Source organism: Diuraphis noxia, unplaced genomic scaffold (genome assembly GCF_037042655.1).
Source record: "Diuraphis noxia isolate RWA-SAM2 unplaced genomic scaffold, SU_Dnox_SAM2 contig0003, whole genome shotgun sequence".
Lineage (NCBI taxonomy): Eukaryota > Metazoa > Arthropoda > Insecta > Hemiptera > Aphididae > Diuraphis > Diuraphis noxia.
In genome coordinates this window covers 73,787,257-73,811,059 of record NW_028301713.1, presented here as the reverse complement: position 1 = coordinate 73,811,059, position 23,803 = coordinate 73,787,257, and the positions used below count along the sequence as shown (strand labels likewise).

Genomic DNA, 23,803 nt, shown 5'->3' with positions numbered 1-23,803 from the left:
TATCATTGATCATGGTTTAGGTTATTTTTGAATAAATATCGAAATTGTAACGAATTAGAAAATACGATTTAGTGAGCCATCTATTGGACTTACATACAGACACATAAGACATTATAAAACATCGTCTAGAGCGCAGCACGCATTACTACTTGCCATTATTTAGATAATTCTATTAGAATATATGTTGTAGTACATTGTCTTATTCTGTGGTACTACAATAGCTATTGCATAATATTGCATTTACAGTAATATTTTTTTTTATTCAGAGTAAATTCCATTTAAACACGATACTTAATAATCATTTTCGTGTTCAGTTTGTTTCCTCCGAAATGTTATGTTTATAACATTAAATAAACGTATTAACTATACCTCTTGACACCGCAAAGATATTATTTATATAAATATATAATACTATGATAGAATAGCATTATTAATTACACCTGCATAAGGTAGGTTTAGTGTAGTGTATGATTTTTTTTCACAAAAAATGTAACTTCATGATCAAACCCCATGGGCATAACTCGTAACAATAAATACTTGAATTGATAAAATATTTAAATAAAAATTATTTTTAATTGGAGTTTATTGGGTGTGTTTTGAGCCCCGTCAAAAATAACATATTAATTAAAATGTTTAAAGTTTTAATTAATTAGTTTTTTTTTTTTTATGTAACAATATTTCAAACTCTGAAATCCGTTGTTATTATTTTATAACATATTATCACGCTATTATGTAATATCAGACGGAGAATAAAGAAACAAAAGATACGAAATAAAATCATTTGTATATAAGATTATAAATTATAATGTTATATATTTGTATACCATTATTATATTTATGTTATAACTCAATAACCACCATACTAAAAAGTCATAAAATGTACAAAACGTATTCATATCCATCAGTATTACATTGTAGGTATACATATTATACAAATATGTAATTGCATGTTTGTTCCATTTAACATCATAATTTTTTTAGATATTATAATTTAAAACATATAATATTGTAATATGTTTAAATATACATAAATGTTTTGTTTTGTTAATTGCTTATTATTTTATTATTATGATAACTGATTTCCGAGGTGAATTTTTGCTTATAAAAATACATCCCATACATTACTTTTTGCTGATTCTGTTGAAATTTGCTAACAATCATTCTAAGAATTACGAGTACCAGGTATATATTATAAAACAGTTATTCGTATTTACACACTTAAAAAAATAAAAATAATTTTTGTAATTTCTATTGAATTTTTTCTTGAATTTATAATCAAAATCATTATTCAGATGTTATAAGCATGCATTGCATTTTGTTGATTTATAATTGGTATTGGATTTCATATTTCATTTTTATACCGTACCCACCTATTTATATATTTATAAAATCTGACGTGGATCAAACATAATATAGCCAATTTAATAATGTGTACACTATACTATTATAATATTAATATTATTATATTTGTCATTTGTCATGTTTATATAATATGATTTATACTACAGGTAATTCACATTATACTGTATTATTATACTGAAATATTTATAACTGTTTATAGAAATATAGGAATTATAAAATTTGAAGTAGGATAATCCGTTTTGTATAGTGAAATATTGTACTATTTTCACCTATACGCATGGTATGTAATATATAATTATGAGTATTTTAAATACACATTATTACAATTAAAAAATCACAGACTTATCTAAACATTGTATAAAATCTACGTAATAACACGGCTAATATACTTAGCTGCGAGTTTGGAAATAAATAAATTCATTGTTATTTTAAAATTTATAAGTTACAACGCAATATTGAATCTGATAAACGTAAATTGTCTATAGAAATGTGTAGGACGTAGGTATACCCCAAGGTGGATATATATATATATCCACCTTGGTATACCCATACCGTATTCACTTGTACACGTAAATAACACAATAATATGTAGGTGAAACATGCCTTATACTATAAGACATAGACTTATAATAGTACCTAACTGATAGGTATTTCTCTAATTTATATGCATTAACATTTGAATATTTAAATATAGTAATAGTTTTTTTTCTTACTAAAGCACAATATATTAGTTTATAATTTATTTTTAAAAACAACCATGAACTTGAACACATTTCTTAAAATAGAAAATTTTAATATAATAAAATAAAGATATTATGCATTATAATATGTGACATAAAATCTCAATTGTATGTGAGAATGGAGCTACTTTGGAGACGCTATTAAGTTAGTATAATAGCATGTAGGTTAATTAATTGCATAAATTGCCTGACCGCAATTTTCGGTGTTGGTTATACAATTTTGTGAATAGCATATTATAAAAAATTTAATTTTTCATTAAACGTGTATATGTTTGAAACTGCATGTTTAAATTTAATAATAATATAGGTGCATCATAATTATTTTAGAATACATAATATAATGATGTTTAATAAATTATGGCATGCAATTTATAAATGTAAAAGGGGAAAAATATTTTTGTCAGACCTATTACTTGTTCTTAAAAACTAATTTTTCTCTTTCGAAATCCAATTTTAACTACAAAGTACGATTCGTAACAAGTAACAAGTTATATAAAATACTAAAATCTTTTAATTTGTTCTAAACAATAATAATTTATAAGTGTGTTGTGTAATTTTATAATTTGTTCAATTCGTCAACTTTATTTAATAGACATAGTATTTCTCAATAAAAACATTGCGATTAATTAAAATTTATGTGAGTGGTGATGACGTATGTTAACCTTGATCTTTGTTCACTTGGTAAGAGAATATTTCAGCTATTATAATACCTATACTGCTATATACAATATACATTATACAATAAATCGGTTTATAGTTGTATATATATATATTAGTATATTACACTATCGTCACTATCATGTATGTAATATATAATATGTATATTCAACAATCAAAACGTTATGAAATTTTCGTAATTTATTTAGATTATTTATCCGTTTTTATTGCTCGTTTTAATTATTATTTGACACTTTAGTGTTGATACCGATTTATATAGCACGTCGCCTGTTATAATAGCTGCTGCAGGTTATTCATTCCTCACATTAATTTTATTGATATTAGTATATTTATGTATATGATTATATTAATATGAATAACGCAGATTATTATTTACTTTTTATTACTAATCTATTTAAGTATACGTAGCCATTATAATAATAATGATGATGATGTTCATTCATCAATTGGATATTATTGTTTACATATTAGAATTTTAATATTGTTTATTATTGTACCATATACTATATTGTATATTAAGAGGATATTCCCGCTATACTCGCAATGTGTTACAAACGTACAACATATAGCAAAAACTATTTTACGCGGGATAGAACCACTCAGACTGTAGTCATAACTAGGAAACGAAATTTTCTCACTAAAAAGGAGAACATTTACTGTGCAACATCGTTTTAATTTTTTTGATATCATAAACACAAAAAAAGTTATTCAAGTTTGAAATAATGATTATCTTTTGTCTGCAATATCGAAAAAATAAAAACAATGTTGCACAATAAATATTCTTCTTTTTACAGTGTGAAAATTTCGTTTCTTAGTTATGACTACAGTCTGGAGTGGTTCTATCCTGCATAAAATAGTTTTTTGCTATGTTGTACGTTTGTAACACATGCGGGTAAACCTCTTAAGTATATTGAAGGTATACACATTGTTTAATATATATTTTGCATAATATTATAAAGTTACTTCTATAACATATTAATAATAATTCAATACTTTTGCTATTACTGTTTTTGTGCTAGATGTCAGTATAAATGATTTTGTCATCGCTATACCTTTTTAATTTCACATATAAGTAGTTTTTTTTGAATATTATGTAATATTCGGGTTGGTTGTTGGATACATAATAACATTGAACCAAGGTGCTTATTATATTAAATCATTGTAAACGTCTGATAACTTGAATTCAATATGCAATGTTAAACACAAATTATATGAATACAATATATCAAAATAAAATAATATTGTATTAATATTGTTAACCTGCAGTGAATTTATTCACCTGTATAGTACGCTGACCTTCATATGATTGATATGCAGTAAAAGTTAAACATTTTTTCTTGTATTAAAAATGGTTTTAGGATGTTGACATATGTAAATTAATAAATTATAGTTTATTAAAACAATCTTTAGACGTATTTATCTATACTAGGTATTAGACATATACTATACATTTCTAAAAATTGCTAAAAATTATAAACTTAAATTGAATATTTATATTAATTTTTAATACTAAAATAAAGCACCTAATTATTTTTTTTGGCTCATTTCGAAGTTTAGAACAGAATACAGATACATTTAGTTACAACATTTTATCAACAATTCTGCATAAATCTTGTGTCTACAACATAATATATTTCATACAGTTCAAATATAATTATATGCCCTGTAAAATTATTAAATAATTAATTGTAACTGTAAAATCTAAATTTTGTAGTAAAATTTAATCTGCAGTTTGTGTAGTTCAACACTTGCATATTTTTTTACATTCAAAATACTAAATTTAAACCCTATTTTTATCTTGATATGATTTTAATATATTATTTTTATAGATAATTTATTGTATGTAATCTGTTCTATAACAATCCAAAATTTTGTATAATTTCAAACATTTTCCACCTTATCTCGTACGTAAATTTATACAAGTTAGAAGTATATGAACTATTTAATATATTTTATATAAAGTAAATATATGCTTTTTAGCATAACTTTTAACAAAAAACATTTAATCATTTTTATAATAGTTATTATTTTAAATATACATATACCTATATTGTTTTTATTGACAAAATGTACCCTCGGTGATATTAGGCCATTGGGTTACAAGGGTTATTATTTACATCAACATATTTATAAAGTGTTTATGTATTTTTTTTAAGTTCTTCCTTTGTGATGAACTTGTAAGTGGCTGAGAGCGATGATCTGTTGTGATCGAGGGATTCTGATAAGTGTTCTTGAATGTTTGAGGCCAATCTTGATTCGGAGTATAATAGACATTCGGCCATTATGTGTTTAATTGTTAGATCAGTGCCGCATATTGGACATATTAGGGGATCAGTTTTACTCATTATATGGTTATTATGAGTGATTTGTGTATGCCCGATACGTAGTCTAGTTAGGATAACTTCGAACTTTTTAGGAAGGTATGTTGGATGTTGCCAATCTTGTTTTATTTTGTGGAGTTTTAAAATATTTTATTGAATAACAAAATATAAACTATAATTGATCAATCACATAACTTAGGTATTTTTATTTATTTATTTTTTTTTTTATGAGGGGGATGTACTGATGTACATGTTACTGAAGATGTTCTGATATTATAGGGTATAACTTAAAACATAATTTTCAAATTATATCCAAAAATAAATTTGAAAATGTATTAAGTAACTTAAACAGTAAAAAGAATAGTAGGTAGGTACATTTAAAGTTAAAATGCTCTAAAAGATATAGTTTGTATACTATTATAATATTTGATGAGTTATCAGTACTAACCACAAATGAAAACATTTTATTCTATTTAGGGTGATATGACGTACTTATTTTAAATCAGAATTGAAAAATCCGAATTTAATAAAATTATATGTAATCTATTTACATAAAAATACGTACCTACCGTAGTGAAGATTCGATTTTGAATTGGGTTATTTATTGATTTATAATTTAAATATCCTTAATTATTAAATAACTCCAAAAAAATACATTTATTTAATCAATATTTGGAATATGTTGGACCATGGGTGAAACTTGGAAAATTTTTCTGGATGGGAGACTAATGATATATACAATAGTTTATGACGAAGGACGACTCTGAATGTTTTTATTTATTGTTCTGAGCTTAACCATAGGGTTAATAGTCGCAGATATTAATAGAAATATTAGAATCTACATTTCATAAAGATATTTTATCAATCCATTACCTATATATAATAATGAATAATGACGTAATATCATCCTTGATAAATATTGGAAATGTGCAAGCAAAAGGTACCTAATATAACATACCTATAATTGTTCTTAACAATTTATGCAACTCTATATATATATATCTTTGCGTTATAGGTACTGAATACTGATAAATATTTTATTACAATATTTATCTAAAACACTAAAACTATCTAAGAAATTCCTATATTTGTACCATCTTATACATTTAATGTAAGCTTATAATATATTATTCTACTATTCTATGTTCTATATGCATATAAAGAAAAAGATGCAGACACACACAGTAAACATGTTTTATTTTTCAACTGCATTAGTACCTACACTATGGTATGCGAGTATAATAAGAATATATTGTTCAAGACAAAAGTATAATTAATTATGTAATAATATAATATTATTATCTATATTTTAATTAATAATTATTAATTACCCTTTACCATATTTTAAACGTGTAAATGTCCATTCCTATTAGTGGGTAATACGTTAACTCTCAAGTCTCAAGTCTTAATGCACGTTATTATCTTTATTCTTTATGTTTGTTTTAAAATAAGCTAAATGTTCACGTGCAACAAAAATGCAATATTTAATAAAAAAAACCATCTTCAAATTATTGTGATTTATTAATTAGGTATATAATTATAGTAGATTTTAAAGCGCTTATAAATGTCCTGGTACAGCCATAAAAAATGGTTACACAATCGATAATTCAACTATTGATATAGATGTATAGACTATAATACCATTTCTATGTTAAATTATATATCTATGCGATTATTCATAATGCGTAAATGTCACTAAATGATATCCATGTCTATGTGACCATTTACGGTATATTTTGTTTTATAATTTAATGTAATTTTTTCTTAACACTTAAATTTTAGATATTTGTCAAATATACCATGTATTATATTGATATCAACGTATGCATTGGTTTTGTATATTTTGTATGCATAATGTATATAATATGTATATATAATTTATTTGGTTTGTACAAACTAAACTATATTTATTCATTATTGACTTGTAGATAGTGATTATTGGATCTCATACGATTTTTTTTTCAAAAATAGGAAATACATGTTTTTTTTATAACCTATGACTTTATTTTAGAAAATATTACAATCTATAATAACTAATAATTATGGTAGAATTGTGTAAAACTATAAAAATGAATAGAATAGATGGCTGGAAATCTCCCATTAGACTCATTAGAGACACCTATTGGTTTTATACATTTACATCATATAAAATTTATAATTTATACAATTTCAAGGCACCAATTTCATTTGAGTCGCCTGGTTGGATTTCCGGGTAGTGCTGTTATGGCAATGTTCCTGATGAGCTGGTTGAGGGTTGATTCTAGTTTTGCATGGAATCGTATGGAGTATAAGGTATAGCAGTTTCATTGGCGGATGTGAACCATTTGCAGAAAAAAAAAAATTATTTATTTTGGGTACAGCACGTTTGCGCCAAAATAAAAACGGTATGTTTTTTCAGATAGTCCATTTGTACCAAATTTACCTGGTATAACAAATTATATAATCAAGTTCTATATTTTTTTCTCAAATAATAATTAATACAAATTGTTTTAAAAAACTATATACTTATTACTAACTATTATAACTTATAATAAATAATAATAGTTAATAGTACTTACATATTTTTTATTAATTATAGTAAACTAATATTATTTTTTACAATATTTTCTTCTTCTAATAACAATCTATTAGGTATACAACTAATAATATCTTCCTAATCTTTATTGTAATTAAATGCAACTATTTGTACGTATTCATAACGCGTACCCCACTGTATCCTGATCGTATAACATAATAAAACTGGTATAAAACTTGTTTGGGGATGTAGTGGCCGGGCAGATTCAGGTGTCGGTTGAGACGCGCACCGTCGCGTCGCCTGTTCGAATCCTGATCATGGGCGGCATCGCTTTCCGTGGAGTTCACGCTATCTGGAAAGAGAGGCTGCCGCCCCCCACCCGGGCAAGGCAAAAACCTATGGGTGCCCATTCGAAATTCTCTGCCAAAAACACTCACCTTTTCCCTCCACCACCATTAAAAAAAACCTACAATACCACCCTCATCCCAACGATGGCCTTTGTTACCGCTGGTTAATAACAAAAAAAATTGTTTGCCTTTCAACGCAATAATATATAAAGCTTTAAAATCTATAGACTAAAAAAAATAACTTTACTATACTTTACAGACACGACGTCTTTAAAATTTAATAAATAACCAAGTCATTAATTTAAAATGTTTAAGCAGGTAAATTTGGCGCAAATGGACTGTACCCAAAACGAATTAATTTTTTTTTGGTACAAATGGGCGATGCCCTCATTTGAAAGAGCAGATTTTTAGGTCAAAGATTGCATTGTTTGAGATAAACCATGGCGTTCCAGTGATTATATGACACCAGATATTCTGAAAGGCTTTGAAAGATATCTTATTTGATATTTTAGCAGAACTCCATATTACTACTTCGTTTACACACAGAGTGGTTATAGGAGAGTTGTATATGGTATGAGTTAAGGGGTAATATGTAGAAATACCTATGTACAAAAACTAAATATAGGTTAGGTATATATACTAAAAAAAAGAGAGTGGTTCGTAATAGATAATAACCTACTTAAATAATATATTGTATATAATATGTTACATGATGTTAAATTGATAATGATATTGAATAAACATTTTATATGCAGATAATATTAATTTATTAATTCTTAGAAATATATAAAAATATTTAAAATTCTACGTAATATATACGTAACTACGTAAGTAGCATATTATTTACTAATATTTTTACATTAAAATTATTATATAAGTAGCATATTATTAGCATCTCGTATTATTTACCGTTCATTTATATTTTATTTTAAATAAGCAACTTATGTCAAGCTAGGCGCGTCGCTAGGACACAAGCAAGTCGTGCGTTTTTTTGTCGGGCGGCATATTATGTTAATGAAATTGAAGCCAGCAAAATTAAATAAATATCGATAAAGAAGATCGGCATTAAAGTTTCCCTTTAGTGTGAAAAATATCTGACGACGGGCCTGTGTCGAGCGACTTTTTTTTTATACGACACGTAACTTGCAATAATTTAACTTACTAATTTACTATACTTGAAAGCGATCATATTTAATAATTCGCTGTTGCAAGAAATGATTGACAAAAGATACATGCATATTTAAATTTTAAATTTTAAATGTGGTTTGACGTAAACATATTACTCAGGATTGATTAACTTTTTACTATTATAAATAATTAAAGACGTGCAAAAATGTTGACGATTTGAAATACAGTTTTTAATTCTTATCGGACAAATTTTAGTGTTTGTACCTAAATATAATTCAACGGTTCTTAAAATTTTTTTAAAAATTAATATTACCTTGTGTATTCATACCCTAACAGGCCTAATAAGTAACAGCCAAATTATGAAATTCCTATTATCTTTTGTTTAGAAAGAAAAAACAAGTTTTCAGTATTATTTTTTTGTTTATTTAATGTACGTACCTACATTATTTTTGTTTTGTTGTACATGCATGATCACATTCATCCATTACTTTAATGTGTTTATTATGAATTATCATGTTTGCGTAAATGAGTTAAGTAAATATTTTTTAAATACATCCATACATTTGTTTGTGTTAGTGAATTGTAACATCTAATTAGATTTATTATCTAGAAATCAACAATATTTTTTTATACATTTGCGTGACCTACGTCATATATAGTATATATGCGCATATTATAATATATGATATTTTATGAAAAGTATTCGAAATAAATTTCTTTTAAAATTCAAATTGTGTTAGTTGCCTATTTTTTAAATTTAAAGTTCGAAATATTTATAACAATGTACATATTATAATGTATTAACGAAATCAATTTATGTCAAATTGCTGTGACTCTAATTATTACGAACAAAGTCAAACACAAATGCTATCTAAACCCTCAAGTTTTGTAGCAAAAATTATGTGGTTGGGTTTTTTTTTTTAATCAGCTGAACTCGTGAGCAGTAACATGGGCGTTATTGTATTTTAGTACCAACATAAAATATACAGATCATATCCAATGCGAGTAGTATAGCAGCAAGGTGCCAGGGGTGTGTATTAAGTATGAATTGGTAGGTAGTCTGAAACAAAACATCTTGAATTCCGAAACACAATATCACAACATGTAGACAGTAGACATCGTCTGTGTATTTGAAACGACTGTACCACATAATTTGTGAGTCGGGTAACGGCGGGGATGGATTATCTCCAGTCTGATCGGCCGCGCTATAGAAAATAACAACCACTAAAAAGCGAAATCCTACTTCGAAAACACTGCAACAATAGCTTCAGAGACAACCACCACCGTTGTTTCGATCGACCGAGTGTAATAATAAAGTAGTAGGATCTACCTATACATATAACACTCCTATAATTCCATTGGGTAGGTAGACAAAGTATTTTATCATAATATCGTATAGTACAATAATATAATTTTATGTTGTGACGTCGGACAACCCTATAGGCATACACCGTGTTCAGCGAGAGAATTAATGAATTCTGCGCATCCCCCTGCGTTACTCTACTACAGAAACCGGTTCTGCTATGACTGTGCGTCGTCGTATGGGGATGCGCAGAAGAGCTGATTTCGGTCGGATCGCCGCTCGTTCTCTCGCTGAACCTCAGTGTCTGCTGGTATGTACCGTGTTGTTAAAAAATCTGATGGAAGAGGTAGGAGTGAAATATAACTTAAATCGTAGTATTAACATCGTTTACTACACTTAGGCTAGATGAAGTTGACGAGGTGAAGTTTGGAAATATTTGTGGGGAAGAAGTAGCTGAACCGTCGAATTTACACATATGCATAATAACTCCCTCCGACCACTCCACTGAAATATTTTTAAATGGAATTCATGATCCAAAAACTACGATGTGTGTGTAATATCACATAATCTATCAATATATAATATTATCACATGTATATACTCGTAGTAAAGGAGATTAGTGTGTGTGTGTGTGTTGCTGTGATTTATAGACTCAAAAACTATGCACCGTCGATTTTAACGAACGTTTCAGAAATAGTTTCAAAAGGTTACTCTTAAAGGGTAAAAATTCCATAAAGGTTTAGAAAGTAGTTGAAACTACGTTCGTTAGGGGGAAGTGTGGGACCGAACGGCGAACAAATTCCAGGAGGATTACCCACATCGGTGGGAATTGTCCACTAAGCGCGAGGTACACTGCCGGAGACGATATACCCGCGAACTGATTAAACTAAAACAAAAGTATTCAGAGCGCCGTATTAATTGTTAATTTCTTTTTCGGTTAGGACAATTTGGACGAATTCGTGTAATAAAAAATGACAATATTATAAAAATATTAACGTTAAATTTACGACCTAGTTAATCGATCTGTAGCGCCCATTGGTCGTAGGTAATAATAACTGCCGCCTCCACCAACAATCGATGGAAAATTACAAACGACCCGACGGGGAAAACGCGTACTCAAACAACGTCGTATTACAATTTCAGACATGTTGAAATAAATTATTTATAACATAAATTCTATAACGCGATGAGCCCGTTGGTACTTGGACGATGTGTTTGAATAAGCAAAATAATAATAACGACGGAAGTGGACGGTTCACAGATATCGGCGGCCAGAGTCGTGACGTCACCGATAGATAACAATATGGCTGTTGCTCCGCCGGCGCCGTCGTCAACGCTCTACTCGACGCCGTCCTGCGTGTTGCACACACTTGCACGTCCCACCCGGCACCCACACCGGTGTAGTAATAGTGTACACCGCGTGTACTGCCGCCGGTCCACCGACGCGGCCGCGTCAGTGAGATCGGTAGCGACTAGCGTTTCGTGTCGCCGATCGCTGGCTGGCTGGCTCGGTCGCTTTGTGGACGCACGCACGCACACGTATCACTGCGCGTGCGCGCGCGTCGTTCACACAACGGTTTCTGTCGCCCGACCGACGTCCCGTCCCCGTGTGCCCGTCAGTCGGCCATGGTTTCTTGACGTGCGAGTAGGCTGCCGCGCTACCACAGCCACAGCACACCACCGCTGCACACTGTGCGCTCACACACACACACACACACGGTTCCTCTGTTGTGTATTGTTGTAGTGTACCACCACCGCGTACGTTCTTCGACGCTGCCGCCAATAGTTGTTAAATATTTTAATTTTTGAAAAATATCTCAAACCGTTTCGGTTCCGCGAACGCGACGCATCACGGGAATTCATTTCGTTTTTCACCGGCACGAGCGGTGACGGCAACGGATTTAACAACTTACGGTGCATCGTTCGCAATCCTTGTACGGGACACATCGTTGTTACGCCACAAGGGTGTGCTACTGTTTTTTATCCCCCCGGAGAGCACACAATCGTACCCGTGTATACGGCTCGTTTGAAATGTCTACGTGCCAGACGACGCCATCTTACTGTCGCCATTGAAACGCGTCGGTGTCTGTATCGCGCGTTTGTGTTTCCTGTCCACCCGACGCCACCGGTCGCACCGACGTCTCGGCTGTCCGGCTTCTGTTGCTGTTCTGCCTGCACCTCTTTAACACCGCCGCTGTCGTGTCACTTCAAGATCCGATTTTAGTGGTCGTATACGCGTAACGTCTCCAATCGCCGCCATGTCTAAGGTCAGTTTGAAAACGCGCCGTTACCATCGCCGTTGGTGATGGGGGGTGGGGGGGGAAGAGTGATATGTCATCGATACGACGATGTTTTAATCGGTGTGAGGCTCTTAAGATTTTTTTTCAATACCCAGTTCGCTCTAGTTTTCAGTGTACCATTACTGTGCTATTGATATCGATAACCGAATCAAAAAAAACGATTAGATTTCTGAAGGAGGGTCGTCCCGTCTTTCGCTTCCCGCGTCCCATCTTCGCCGGGCGTGCGTGTCGTCTGAAGGATACGAAATTTAGGGCGCTCGCATAGGTTGATCTTTTTTTTTTTTTTGGCTCCCGGTCAATCCAAACCGAGTCCATTGGCCGTTGTTGGGTTCGGGTACTAAAATTAGACGGCGTGGCATACGCCAACCACGGAACCGGTGGAACTAGGTAAAAAAAAAAAAAGTATACCTATTGACAACCGTGTGTGTATCGTATAATATTTACAACCGATTTTTGCGACCATCCAACGCCACCCGCATCGTGATAACAGTTATCGCGGTCGAGACTACGAATTTTTTTCGCGCGAGTGGGCCGTCAACGTCGTGCTTTCGGTTAAGTGGGTTGGTGGGCGGGTGGGAAGTGAAACGGTGAAAACACCTGAGCGACGATAATAGTAATAATAATATGTTCCACGCCATTTGTTTGTATGATATTTTGGTCTATCCAACCGACAATGACGAAAACAACAATAATTGTTATCATAATAGAATGTCTAAGCCAGCATATAATTACAACTGGCTTGCTGTCACCCAGAAAACCATGCGAATATAATATTATGTGATCTAGTATTCTAGTTAATGTACAACATAATGATTGTGGTTGCGATTTTTTTCAATATTTACGATACAATACGTTTTCAATATGATAATATTCAAGTATTTATCAAGCATGAGACCAGTTATACCGTCCTATCGCTAAATTAACTGTAGCTATTTAATATTTAGTAGGTTACGGTAATATTATAATATGACGATTTCATTATATCCACGACAAATTGAAAACCCTTTGGCGTATCCATGATTACGCTTATCAGTTATTAAATCAATGACATCTATTCGAATTATAGGTCGAGTTGAGGAGACCACAGGTATCGTTAAATTCGAAACCATTGATAAATCGTTACATTTTTTAAACAATTATGTTGAACCAAAATTATTCAAAACTGTATTTAGGTTGGTACCTATTATTGTTTTTTCTATTAAGTAACTGATTTTTTTAAAAGCCATAGAGTCTTACGACTTATTATATTTATCACTAAATCAAAAAAAAATTGTTTGAAGAAAAAATATAATATATAGGCGTGTCAAATGATTTTGTCGCCAGGGGAGGGGGGCGTGGCCGAATTTTTAACATGTACTATTTTATCATTAAAAATATGATTTGAGGTTACTGTTTTAAAAATATGTAATGTATAATAGTTACCTATTTGTTAAAAATTGAAATTCATTTAATTATCGATTGATAGTTTTTAGTTTTTTATGGAAAATTTCATTGATGGGATTCAGTTAGTGGAGGGATGTGGAACTCGATAGGTATTTATGACGTGTATCACTGACTACTAAGTATATACATATATATATATATATACACACTATACTTTAAAACTAGCTTTTTTGTTTATTCTTTTATGCATCAAATTCTTCATTAAATTAATTTAAAATAATTGTCCTCTTATCTACTATATTGCTTTTGAATAGATTGCATCGGCCAAAAGATGTGCGTATACCCGAATTACCGACGTCAAACATGTTGGTTTATATTTATCTTTGAGTGGGGATGATGTGTTTTAAGCCATTACTAATCGTAAAAAACATGTTTCATTGAATATTTTTCTTCAATTTTCTTTGCCAATTACTCAATTATTAATCAATAAATATTGACACCATTAAAAAAAAAAAAAAAATCATGCGAGAAATAAATATATAGGCTTTATTATAAATTTATAGTATACTTAAAATTTAAAATTATTAAAATTACATTTGATTTTTTATAAATACTTTGTTTATTATTTGGTATTGAATTTACGAAATTGTCTGTATAATATTGTATAGGATGTGAAATGATAATTTATCGAGTAATTTATTCATCTATCTCTCGATCTACCTATTCTTGTTCCTTACATGAACTTCTTCGAACTTAGACCATTCATATTTTATTGGACAACGAATTCCACTGGACTTAATTTTGGTGGGTGTAAATAAAAAATAATATTTTATTAATAAGTAATAAGAATAAGACTCAGGGGTGGCACTAGACATTTATTTCTGGGGGAGGGAGGCAGGATCCGGGCAAAAAAATTTTCGGTGGGGCAAATATATATTTGTAATTAGTTTATTATTGCTCTATATTTGGATTTTCCATAATACTTTTATTAATGGAATTTATATTTTGGTATATCGGCTATTAAAGGCATTTATTGTAATCATATAAATCAGACACTAATGTAAAAGAGAGGAGTAGGTAAACTGATAAAAAGTAAAAATTTGTATGGATTTTGGTTTTATATTATTTTAAACATTACAACATAATTCGTCGATTATTATGGATGGAGGCAAATTTATCTACAACTATATCTAGATATAAACTTTTGGATATTCTTGTTTCAATTTTTAATATAGCAACAGATGTTAGTTTTTCATTGAACATATGGTTTCTTAAATAAGTCTTTATTTGCTTTGGACTTGAAAATGTTCGTTCCACTCCTGCGCTTGAAGGTGGTATTATAATAGCAATTTTGCATAAGATAAATGTTTCTGAAAAAGCCATTTTATAGTTGTCCAATAGTTTTGCGAAATCAAGTATAGTCTTTATTTCATAATTATTTTCTTCTTTTTGTCTTTTTATTAATTTTGGTAAAAGTTTTAATTCTAATCTGCGCCATGACCGTGGTTTAAACAGTGAAATAACAATACTACCACGAATAGCAACTTCTCCGAAATTATATTACTCCAACATTGTGATAAGCAGTTGTCCCATAATTGATAAATTATAACCATATTTAATACTCCGTGTGGTGTTTAACTGCTAATCGGAGAAGAGAAATTTCACACAATATTGTGATGGGTAATATAAATATATAATAAAACATAATCTTAATCAAATACATATGAAATAGATGGAATATAGCGAGAAAATGGTATTATTAAATACTTGAAATTTAAATTTTCATTTGGTCTCAAACAGGTAGGGCAAAGGTGGGGCTAAACCAAATTTGGGTTGGGCACTAGCCCCACATTGCCCCCCCCCCCCTTGGCGCCGCCACTGGCTGAATAACTAACTATTTGCACCCATGCATTATGTCCCAAAATACTTGGTATTTTTTTATACAAAATGGTCGATTAACATAATATTTTTCAAAAAGTATAAATCGAATAATATTCTTTAGTCGATTATTGACTTTACTATCAATTAATTATTCATTGGTCACTACACAGACTAAGTCTGTAGGTGTTGATTATGCACATCAAGTCATCATCAAATTTATTCTAGAATTTCCCAGTATTTTCCCAATTTTGAGTATTCCTATTTCAAGCATCTTTCTGAATTTAGAGAGACTTAGATTATTCAAAAGCACATAATATTTTTATATAAGTAATTATGTAAGAGTTACATTTTGAATAATAATAATTATCGTAATTTTTAGTTTACCTTTACAACTGTCTGTATTAGCTAAAAAAATCATTAGTTTTCTAATTTCAATAATTTCATGTACAATACTTATCAATTCAAATCACATGTTATAGGTTAGTAGCATGATTTATCACATATTTTATCATTTTATTAGTCATAGGAGATCAGTAATTTATTTAGAGGTGAGAGAAGCTTACTATAACCTCGTGGTGAAATTTGATTATTTATGTATCTTTTGACACGGGCGAGAGCCGAGAGAAGCCGGATCCGGCTTCGCGTATACAAATTATTGATTCAGATTTATCGATAAAAATATATAAGTACGATGTACGATTTACTTAGGTACCTACTATTTTACTACTGGTGAATCAGTGAATAAACTCGATAAAAACTTCTACATTATGTTTTATTCTAACCTAACCTTATCGACATTTACTCGGAAATTCGGCAATTAATGCAAGTAATAATTATGATATGTGGAGCAAAATATATTTATATACTTACTATTTTTTTTGGTGAACTCACTTCCGTTTAAATATTCAAAGTCCTTATTTATGTTACAATATAGGTTCATACTATAAGCTTATTTGTGTAATCCATATTTAAATATTTGATACCTCTCGTGTAGATAAACTGTGCTCGTTTATAGGTAATAAGATGTAATTATAATATATTAATTATAGTTTTTAAAAGATAAGAATGGAAACCTTTCTAATACTATGAAAACTTGTTTGTGTATTGACTATTGAAGAACTTGAATTAAATATCTATATTATTGTGCATTCTTTGAAACTATTCTTTGCAATTTATGTAGAACATTTTTTCGGTTACGTCTGTATTCGTTTTCCTCCGATGCCATGATAAGACTGCGAAAAATTAAAACAATTTTACAATTTTAACCGTCATTATTATGTATATTATATCAGTCATCAGTCCATTGGTGTGGCGAACTTTATTAAGTTATGAGGCATAGTTACTATATTGTCAGACCCACCACCCACCCCACCCATCACAAAAAAAACATTGAACATTTTTTTTTTAAGATAAAATATATTTATTCATTTAAATAATAATACTTTTTTTAACACATCAGATGATCTTTGAGGACACCCACCACCCCTCAAAATGAGGCCGTGCCTCAAACATAGTCCTTCGTTACGCCACTGTATCAGTCAATATTAATTTGAGATACGAATGGGTATATAACAATTTCTTTTTGTATTGCAAGTAGTGAATATTGATTGTAAATAAACCACTGTCAATAAACAAATTAATAATTGCTTCGCAGTAACACTTAATTTATTGTCTTATAATTTTACGAATACAAAAATTTAATTGATGTTCAGCATGATTATCTAAAGTGAAATGATAGAGTATCAATAAAATGAAAATTAATATTATATAAATCGATTTCAATTTTTTTATTTGTGTCATGCTCTGAAATAATAATAATAATAATATCAACCTAACCTATAGTGCCACACTTTTTTTTATTGAACTGACTTCTAAACGAACTGCTAAACGTATTAGACACTTATGTAGTTATATAATATAATATATTATCTTAAATTATTTTTCTCACTCGATATACAATAAATTGTATTGTCTGTGTTTGTGTAAAGAAAATCATTTGTTTTTCGCTTTAAAAAATAGTTTTAGACATCCCATACATTTTCGAATGCATGATAAATTATTAAGCTTAAGCGCATAAAAACAATCGTGCGACGCAACTCATTTTTCATGTAATGCAATACTTGCCTTGTATGCGTATAGTGCACTGATGTCGATACTCAGAATATTAAATTTATGTTTATATCTTTATTCAGTACCTCAATGTTATTGGTTTTTTGTTTGCTTGCCATTATAAATTATATGTATGACTTCCTCTACCTAATCTTGATTAAATAATATATGTATATAACACATTGGGCTAAAAAATTTCGAGTTTTTTTTATTATTTATAAAATAACGGTTAATGAAAATACCTTTCACATTAATCTTAAATTATTTTTGAGAAGGTCTCTGGGCCAATTTCGATTTAGACGTCGGGTAGGGTTGCCTGGAAGAGATTTTGAGCGTGGTTGAGACATGAGTTGGTTTGAGTGGCCTTGCATTTTGAAGTGGAGTCTTTGACAGAATGTGGCTGCAGGAAATTTTGAGTTATAATCGAATTTTATAATATGATAATGTTTATCTTTTTTCCATTGATTATTATTTGTTTCTATATCATCATTTAAATACTTTTAAAATGCTGACGTTAAACACTACTATATTATCTAGGTGTAGAGTATAGTATTGGCGTTAATTTCGACAAACATTTATTACGACTTATACCTGGCCTGTTAAGTAGTGTTTCGACATTCTTGAGTTACAACATTGCCGTTCCTTAATAGTTACTGATCAATAGATGTAGATAAAAATTTACGTTTTAAACTATACATATCGTTTACCTATACAAGTTTTCGGTTTTTTTTCAAAAAAACCATAGTTGACTAAATATTTTACGCACAAAAATAGTAGTGCGTTGCAGTTAATATGTGCATCCAACCAGTTTTGTCAGCTAGTTGTCAGCCTAGGCATTCTTTAGAATTTCAATATGTCCTAAACCACTTTTTTATTTTATATTCTTAGATAACGTTCCCAAGAATACGCTTCAGATGTACATGATTAAATATATACCCGTAAAATTAAATATGAAATAAAATCATTATGGCATGAATAAAATGAAATATCGTTAACGACTTATAATAAATAAATATTAAGTAAATGCGGACAGGATGTATGGAAACTGAATGTTTCTGTTGTATAGTTGCAAATATTCGTTTGACTTTACTGGTCCTTGGTTAAAACAGTTATTGTTGTCATTATACGTATTTTAAAATCGAAAGTAACAGCACATTGTATGTATCAGATTTTGGTTACCTTATGTCTTATATAGTTATCTTACTTTGATTTGTTTTTAATTTCTATATAGCGAAGTGATCGTTCACTTTTCGAAATACATACCTATTATAATATGATTATATAAATACATAATCAAAACCGTATAGCCACGATCAAAGGTGTCCAAATGTCCAATTTTTTTTTTTTGAATTTAAATTGGCTATTATTTCAAGAATAATTTTATGTTATCGTCTAATCATCAAGAAATATTGTATTTCCTTTCCCAAAAATCGTTTTAGGTACAGCTTTTTAAAAATGTATATTATAATTAAAATTATTTTTAAATAAAAGTCAAGTTAAAAATTTATGATTTTAAAATATGCAAAAATGTGAAAATAATTATTCTTTCCCTAATAGGAATGGAATTATTAAAAAAACATCACATTGTTGTAAAATCACTTTGTTAGATATTTTTTAATTCTTTTTAACATAAGTATTATGATGATAATAGATAATATGTTTATACCTGGGTATTTCTGACATTTTATAAAGTTTTTTAATTATCTACTTCTAATTTTTATTTAACCTCTTTCCAACTTTTGGACACTTAAGTACTGTTTCATAGAATTGTAGTTGCTATATATTATATTAAGTTTATATTGAAATTAAGCAAGTTTTAATCGGTGTTAAATTTATATATCAAACTAGTTCAGTGCCGCACATAAAGATATATGTAATAAAATAACTTACTTAAAATACTATAAGAAAATTCAGTTTTTTGTATAATTCAACTTCGAATTAAACTTATTTAACATTATGGTAATAAATAATAATCAAACATAAATGTAATAGACGTTCTAATCATAATATACTTCGTCACAAAATAAATCGATGTCAACGCTAGAATGTTAAAGTACCTAACCATCTTCATGGTTAATTTTCAAATTATAGTAAATCTCGAGAAAAAAGTCTGGAGGGTGGAATTTTATGTTATTTTCAAAATAATACCTTATATAGGATTTATTGTAAATTAATAGCTCTATAGGCTGGTTTGACAGACCTAGATTTATAAATATTCAATCGCTACACAGTGAATTATACTTAGCCACAAAAATGTAGGTGCCTCATATTTCTGTATAGAACTATATATTTAATTCATAAAAAACAATTTTTTATAATCAGCTGTATTAATGTTCAATAAACCAATAGAGAATAATGATTATTTTATCGACTCTGTGTACAATCTCTTCTTTATCTAGTACCTGTACTTGAAAAAGAGAAATCTTACTTTATTGTTGAGGCGATATTATTCAACGTTTATTGTAGATACTACATGGTACAAATAAGCCTTAAGCGTATTGTTAGACTTATTTGAAAATTATTTCTCTACGTTAGTTTAAATTTTGGAAAGATTTGGGGCGCTTTGATGTAGGTACTCACTGTCATTTAGATAGATGTTTATACTAATTTCTTTTAATCGGGCTTTGTCCGGGTTATAGGGTAGATAGTAAGTACATACCTACTACATTACCTATTACACAGGTACAAAGCATTTGGTAATAAGTATGAAAATAATATTAAGCTGCAAGACAGCTATTAATTATCATAATAAAATTCGAGATAGTAAAACTTAAATTGAAAATTGAAATACCGTAAAACGTAAAAACATCAGTTGTTGTTCCATCTTATATAGTTATTCACGGTAAATATTTATTATTAAAATCAAACTGAACAATTTAAATGGAAGTAATAATTTTTATAAAAATTAATTGTAATAAATTAAATAAATTGGAGCTTTTTTCTAGAAAATATTTTATACAAACTTAATCGCATATAAGTATATTTCCCGGATTCTTGTTTCCTAGGCACTTTTAATGCAAAATTAAATTAATTTTTCATTTAATTGAGACGTTGATCAATGTGAGCTTTATTTTTATGTAGATAATCTATTTTTGAAGGTCAGTGAAAATCTATTCATTGTTACTAGTACATTTATCTACCTATATATTATGTATGATAATAATATGATATACCTATTATACTTTTTACTTTATCTGATTACGGTAAGTATACGATGTTAGTGGTTTTCCTTGGCATGGCTAGATGCGTCCGGTTGATTGCAATGAAAATACTTAAACTTATTTATTTACCGTCAAGTGGCCTCTATATAAGAAAACGCGTTGAGCATAATATGTGTATACATATAAATATAATATATTGTTTATAAAAATTAGTGTCTTAAGATGTTCCAACTTTGTAAAATAAAATTCGTATAGTATCGTCCTTGATCAGATTAAACACTTTTTTCTCATAAATCGGAGTCATTTGTCAAAGGAGTAACACTTTATTGGCTTAATCAATACCTAGCCAAGGTTGGTGCCAAAACGTTTATTAGTTTAATAATATTATTTTAATATAAGTTTTTAATTTATTTATTTTTTTACCTACCTATCTTTTTGAAACTTCACGTGACCGGTTTAAGGTTTAACTGTCAGTCTGACCCACAGACCGTAATATAATATTTTATGCAACACGGTGTAAAAGAACACATTTTTTCCTCTTAAAATTAAATTTTCACAACGTTTATTATAGTTACTCTTTAGTCTTGCTTTTAAGGCCATTTATGATTGATTTAAATTGTATTTTGTTCAAGTATAATTCATGATGAATTGATGACTATATCTTTTGACTCAGTTTAATATTATTTTCTATGCTGGTACCCAGATAATTTAAGTAAATTAATCGTATACAAATTACAAACACAATTCGACATTTAAAATACTGGTTTTCGTCCTTTGAATGACTTATGATATAACTTAACAACTCTATTCGTTATATTATTATGCGCTGGAGATAATTTATAGTTTATACAATTATACCTGAATAATTGATGCAAAATATGTCAGTCAATACATCTTTACGAGATTAAATGTTTTGTTATAGGTTTTTAAATATTTAATATTATTCAAATAATATCATTAAAAATTTTGCTCAATTAACCAATTTACATTTGTTTCAAAAATAAAAATATTCAAATTTAGTTAAAAACTTGTAACTAAAAATGAATTGACCGTCTTGTTTATGTTAATTCTTAATTAAATAATAGGTACATATGTTATTTTTAATTAAACCCGATTTTGAATTAAATTATATTTTATTAAAATTATTTTTCTCGCAATCATAATGATTGATAAAAGATGAACCTGTTAATGAACCTGTCTTACAATAATTTACAACCCAAAAGAAAACTGAAAGAAATTTGTTATTCTTTAAGTGTAATTCATACCATTAAAACGTAGAATGTAGGTTATAAATATTGTGTTTACCTGCCAACATTAATTACTGGTATTTATCATACATATTTGTAGAAAAATAATTTTTCAGGCACGTGTCATGATGGTCATTACTTATTAAAGATTATTTACATTTTCGATCGCTGCAGTGCGTAGTATAAAACATTTCCACTGTAAATGAGTTATGTAACCGAGCTCAATGTGGACATAATATGATATTGTGATGTGTTGATGATAAGTTGACGATTTTATCATGCGTTAAATTACCACGAAGTTTTAGTATTGCGCGCAGTCCGTGTATTTATTTGATTTCTTAATGAGAATACTCCAGCGACTAGGTTCTGCAGTTTTTCAACGCGAGTAACTCGATTTCGCCAACCGACGACGTGGTTATTGTAACGAAATAGAATATTGTGTTATTACTTATTATAATATATTATATTACCTATGTGCATAGCATTCCATGCCATAAAGTATAAAACGATGCCAACCAATAAACCAACTCCCACGCACTTATATTAGGTATTATACATACAATACATAATAGTGTTGGAAGTAGAACTGTATGTCTGTCTCATATTATACATCAACATAATAATATATGTATCATGTATGTATAAAATCATTATTAAAATAAGATGATAATAAAGATTTCGAAACAACGAATATTATACACTTTATATTATATCGTTTCACGTGCACACTATCAGCAAGGACTTTTTCAATGGAACTTGTCTGTAAAGAGTTTTGTGCTTAATCGTCGCATAATAATATAATATTAATGTGTAACATTAAATTTATCACGTATCAATATTGTGCAGCGGTTGTTTGGTTGGCTTAGGTTTATGAGGGATTCATTAAAAAAAAAAAAAAAAACATGCACGCTTAATTGATAAATTATTTGTCTTGAAGAATAATTGTCAATTGTTAATGCATACCTATCTTTACAGGTACTTTAATTTTTAATTATTGGAACGATTAATCCGTGTTACATATTATGTTTTTATGTAAGTGTAGATCAAATAATTAGAATAATTTAAGTGAATTGTTTTTTTTCCTAGGTAGTTGTAAATAATATTTATTGTTTATCTGTGGTATATGTCTTTAAGTGGCAGTAAAATGTTTCTTAGAGTATAATTTGATTTTAAAAACCTAAAACGTTATTATGGTTTGAATTGTACAATTGTATAACTGCAGTCGTATCTACTAAATTACTTAAGTCTTGAATTTTTTATTTGAATACAAATAACCAGATTTTTACAATAGAAGAAATCAATAGAAAAATTATTTTCATACAAAATCT

The 23,803-nt window shown here is 29.1% G+C and overlaps 1 protein-coding gene across 3 annotated transcripts in view; it reads left to right on the top strand.

Moving 5' to 3' along the window:
* LOC107165597 (monocarboxylate transporter 9) overlaps positions 1 to 23,803 on the top strand; it is a 68,489-nt gene that overhangs the window by 32,953 nt on the left and 11,733 nt on the right. Inside the window, exon 1 of one of the 3 annotated variants that reach the window (XM_015513916.2) lies at positions 12,003 to 12,661. The exons of the other annotated variants lie outside the window; for them this stretch is intronic. Within the exon in view, the coding sequence (XP_015369402.1) occupies positions 12,653 to 12,661 (9 nt within the window). The 5' untranslated portion in view covers positions 12,003 to 12,652. Of the gene's footprint in view, positions 1 to 12,002; positions 12,662 to 23,803 lie in introns of those variants that run through there. 3 annotated transcript variants of the gene reach the window in all.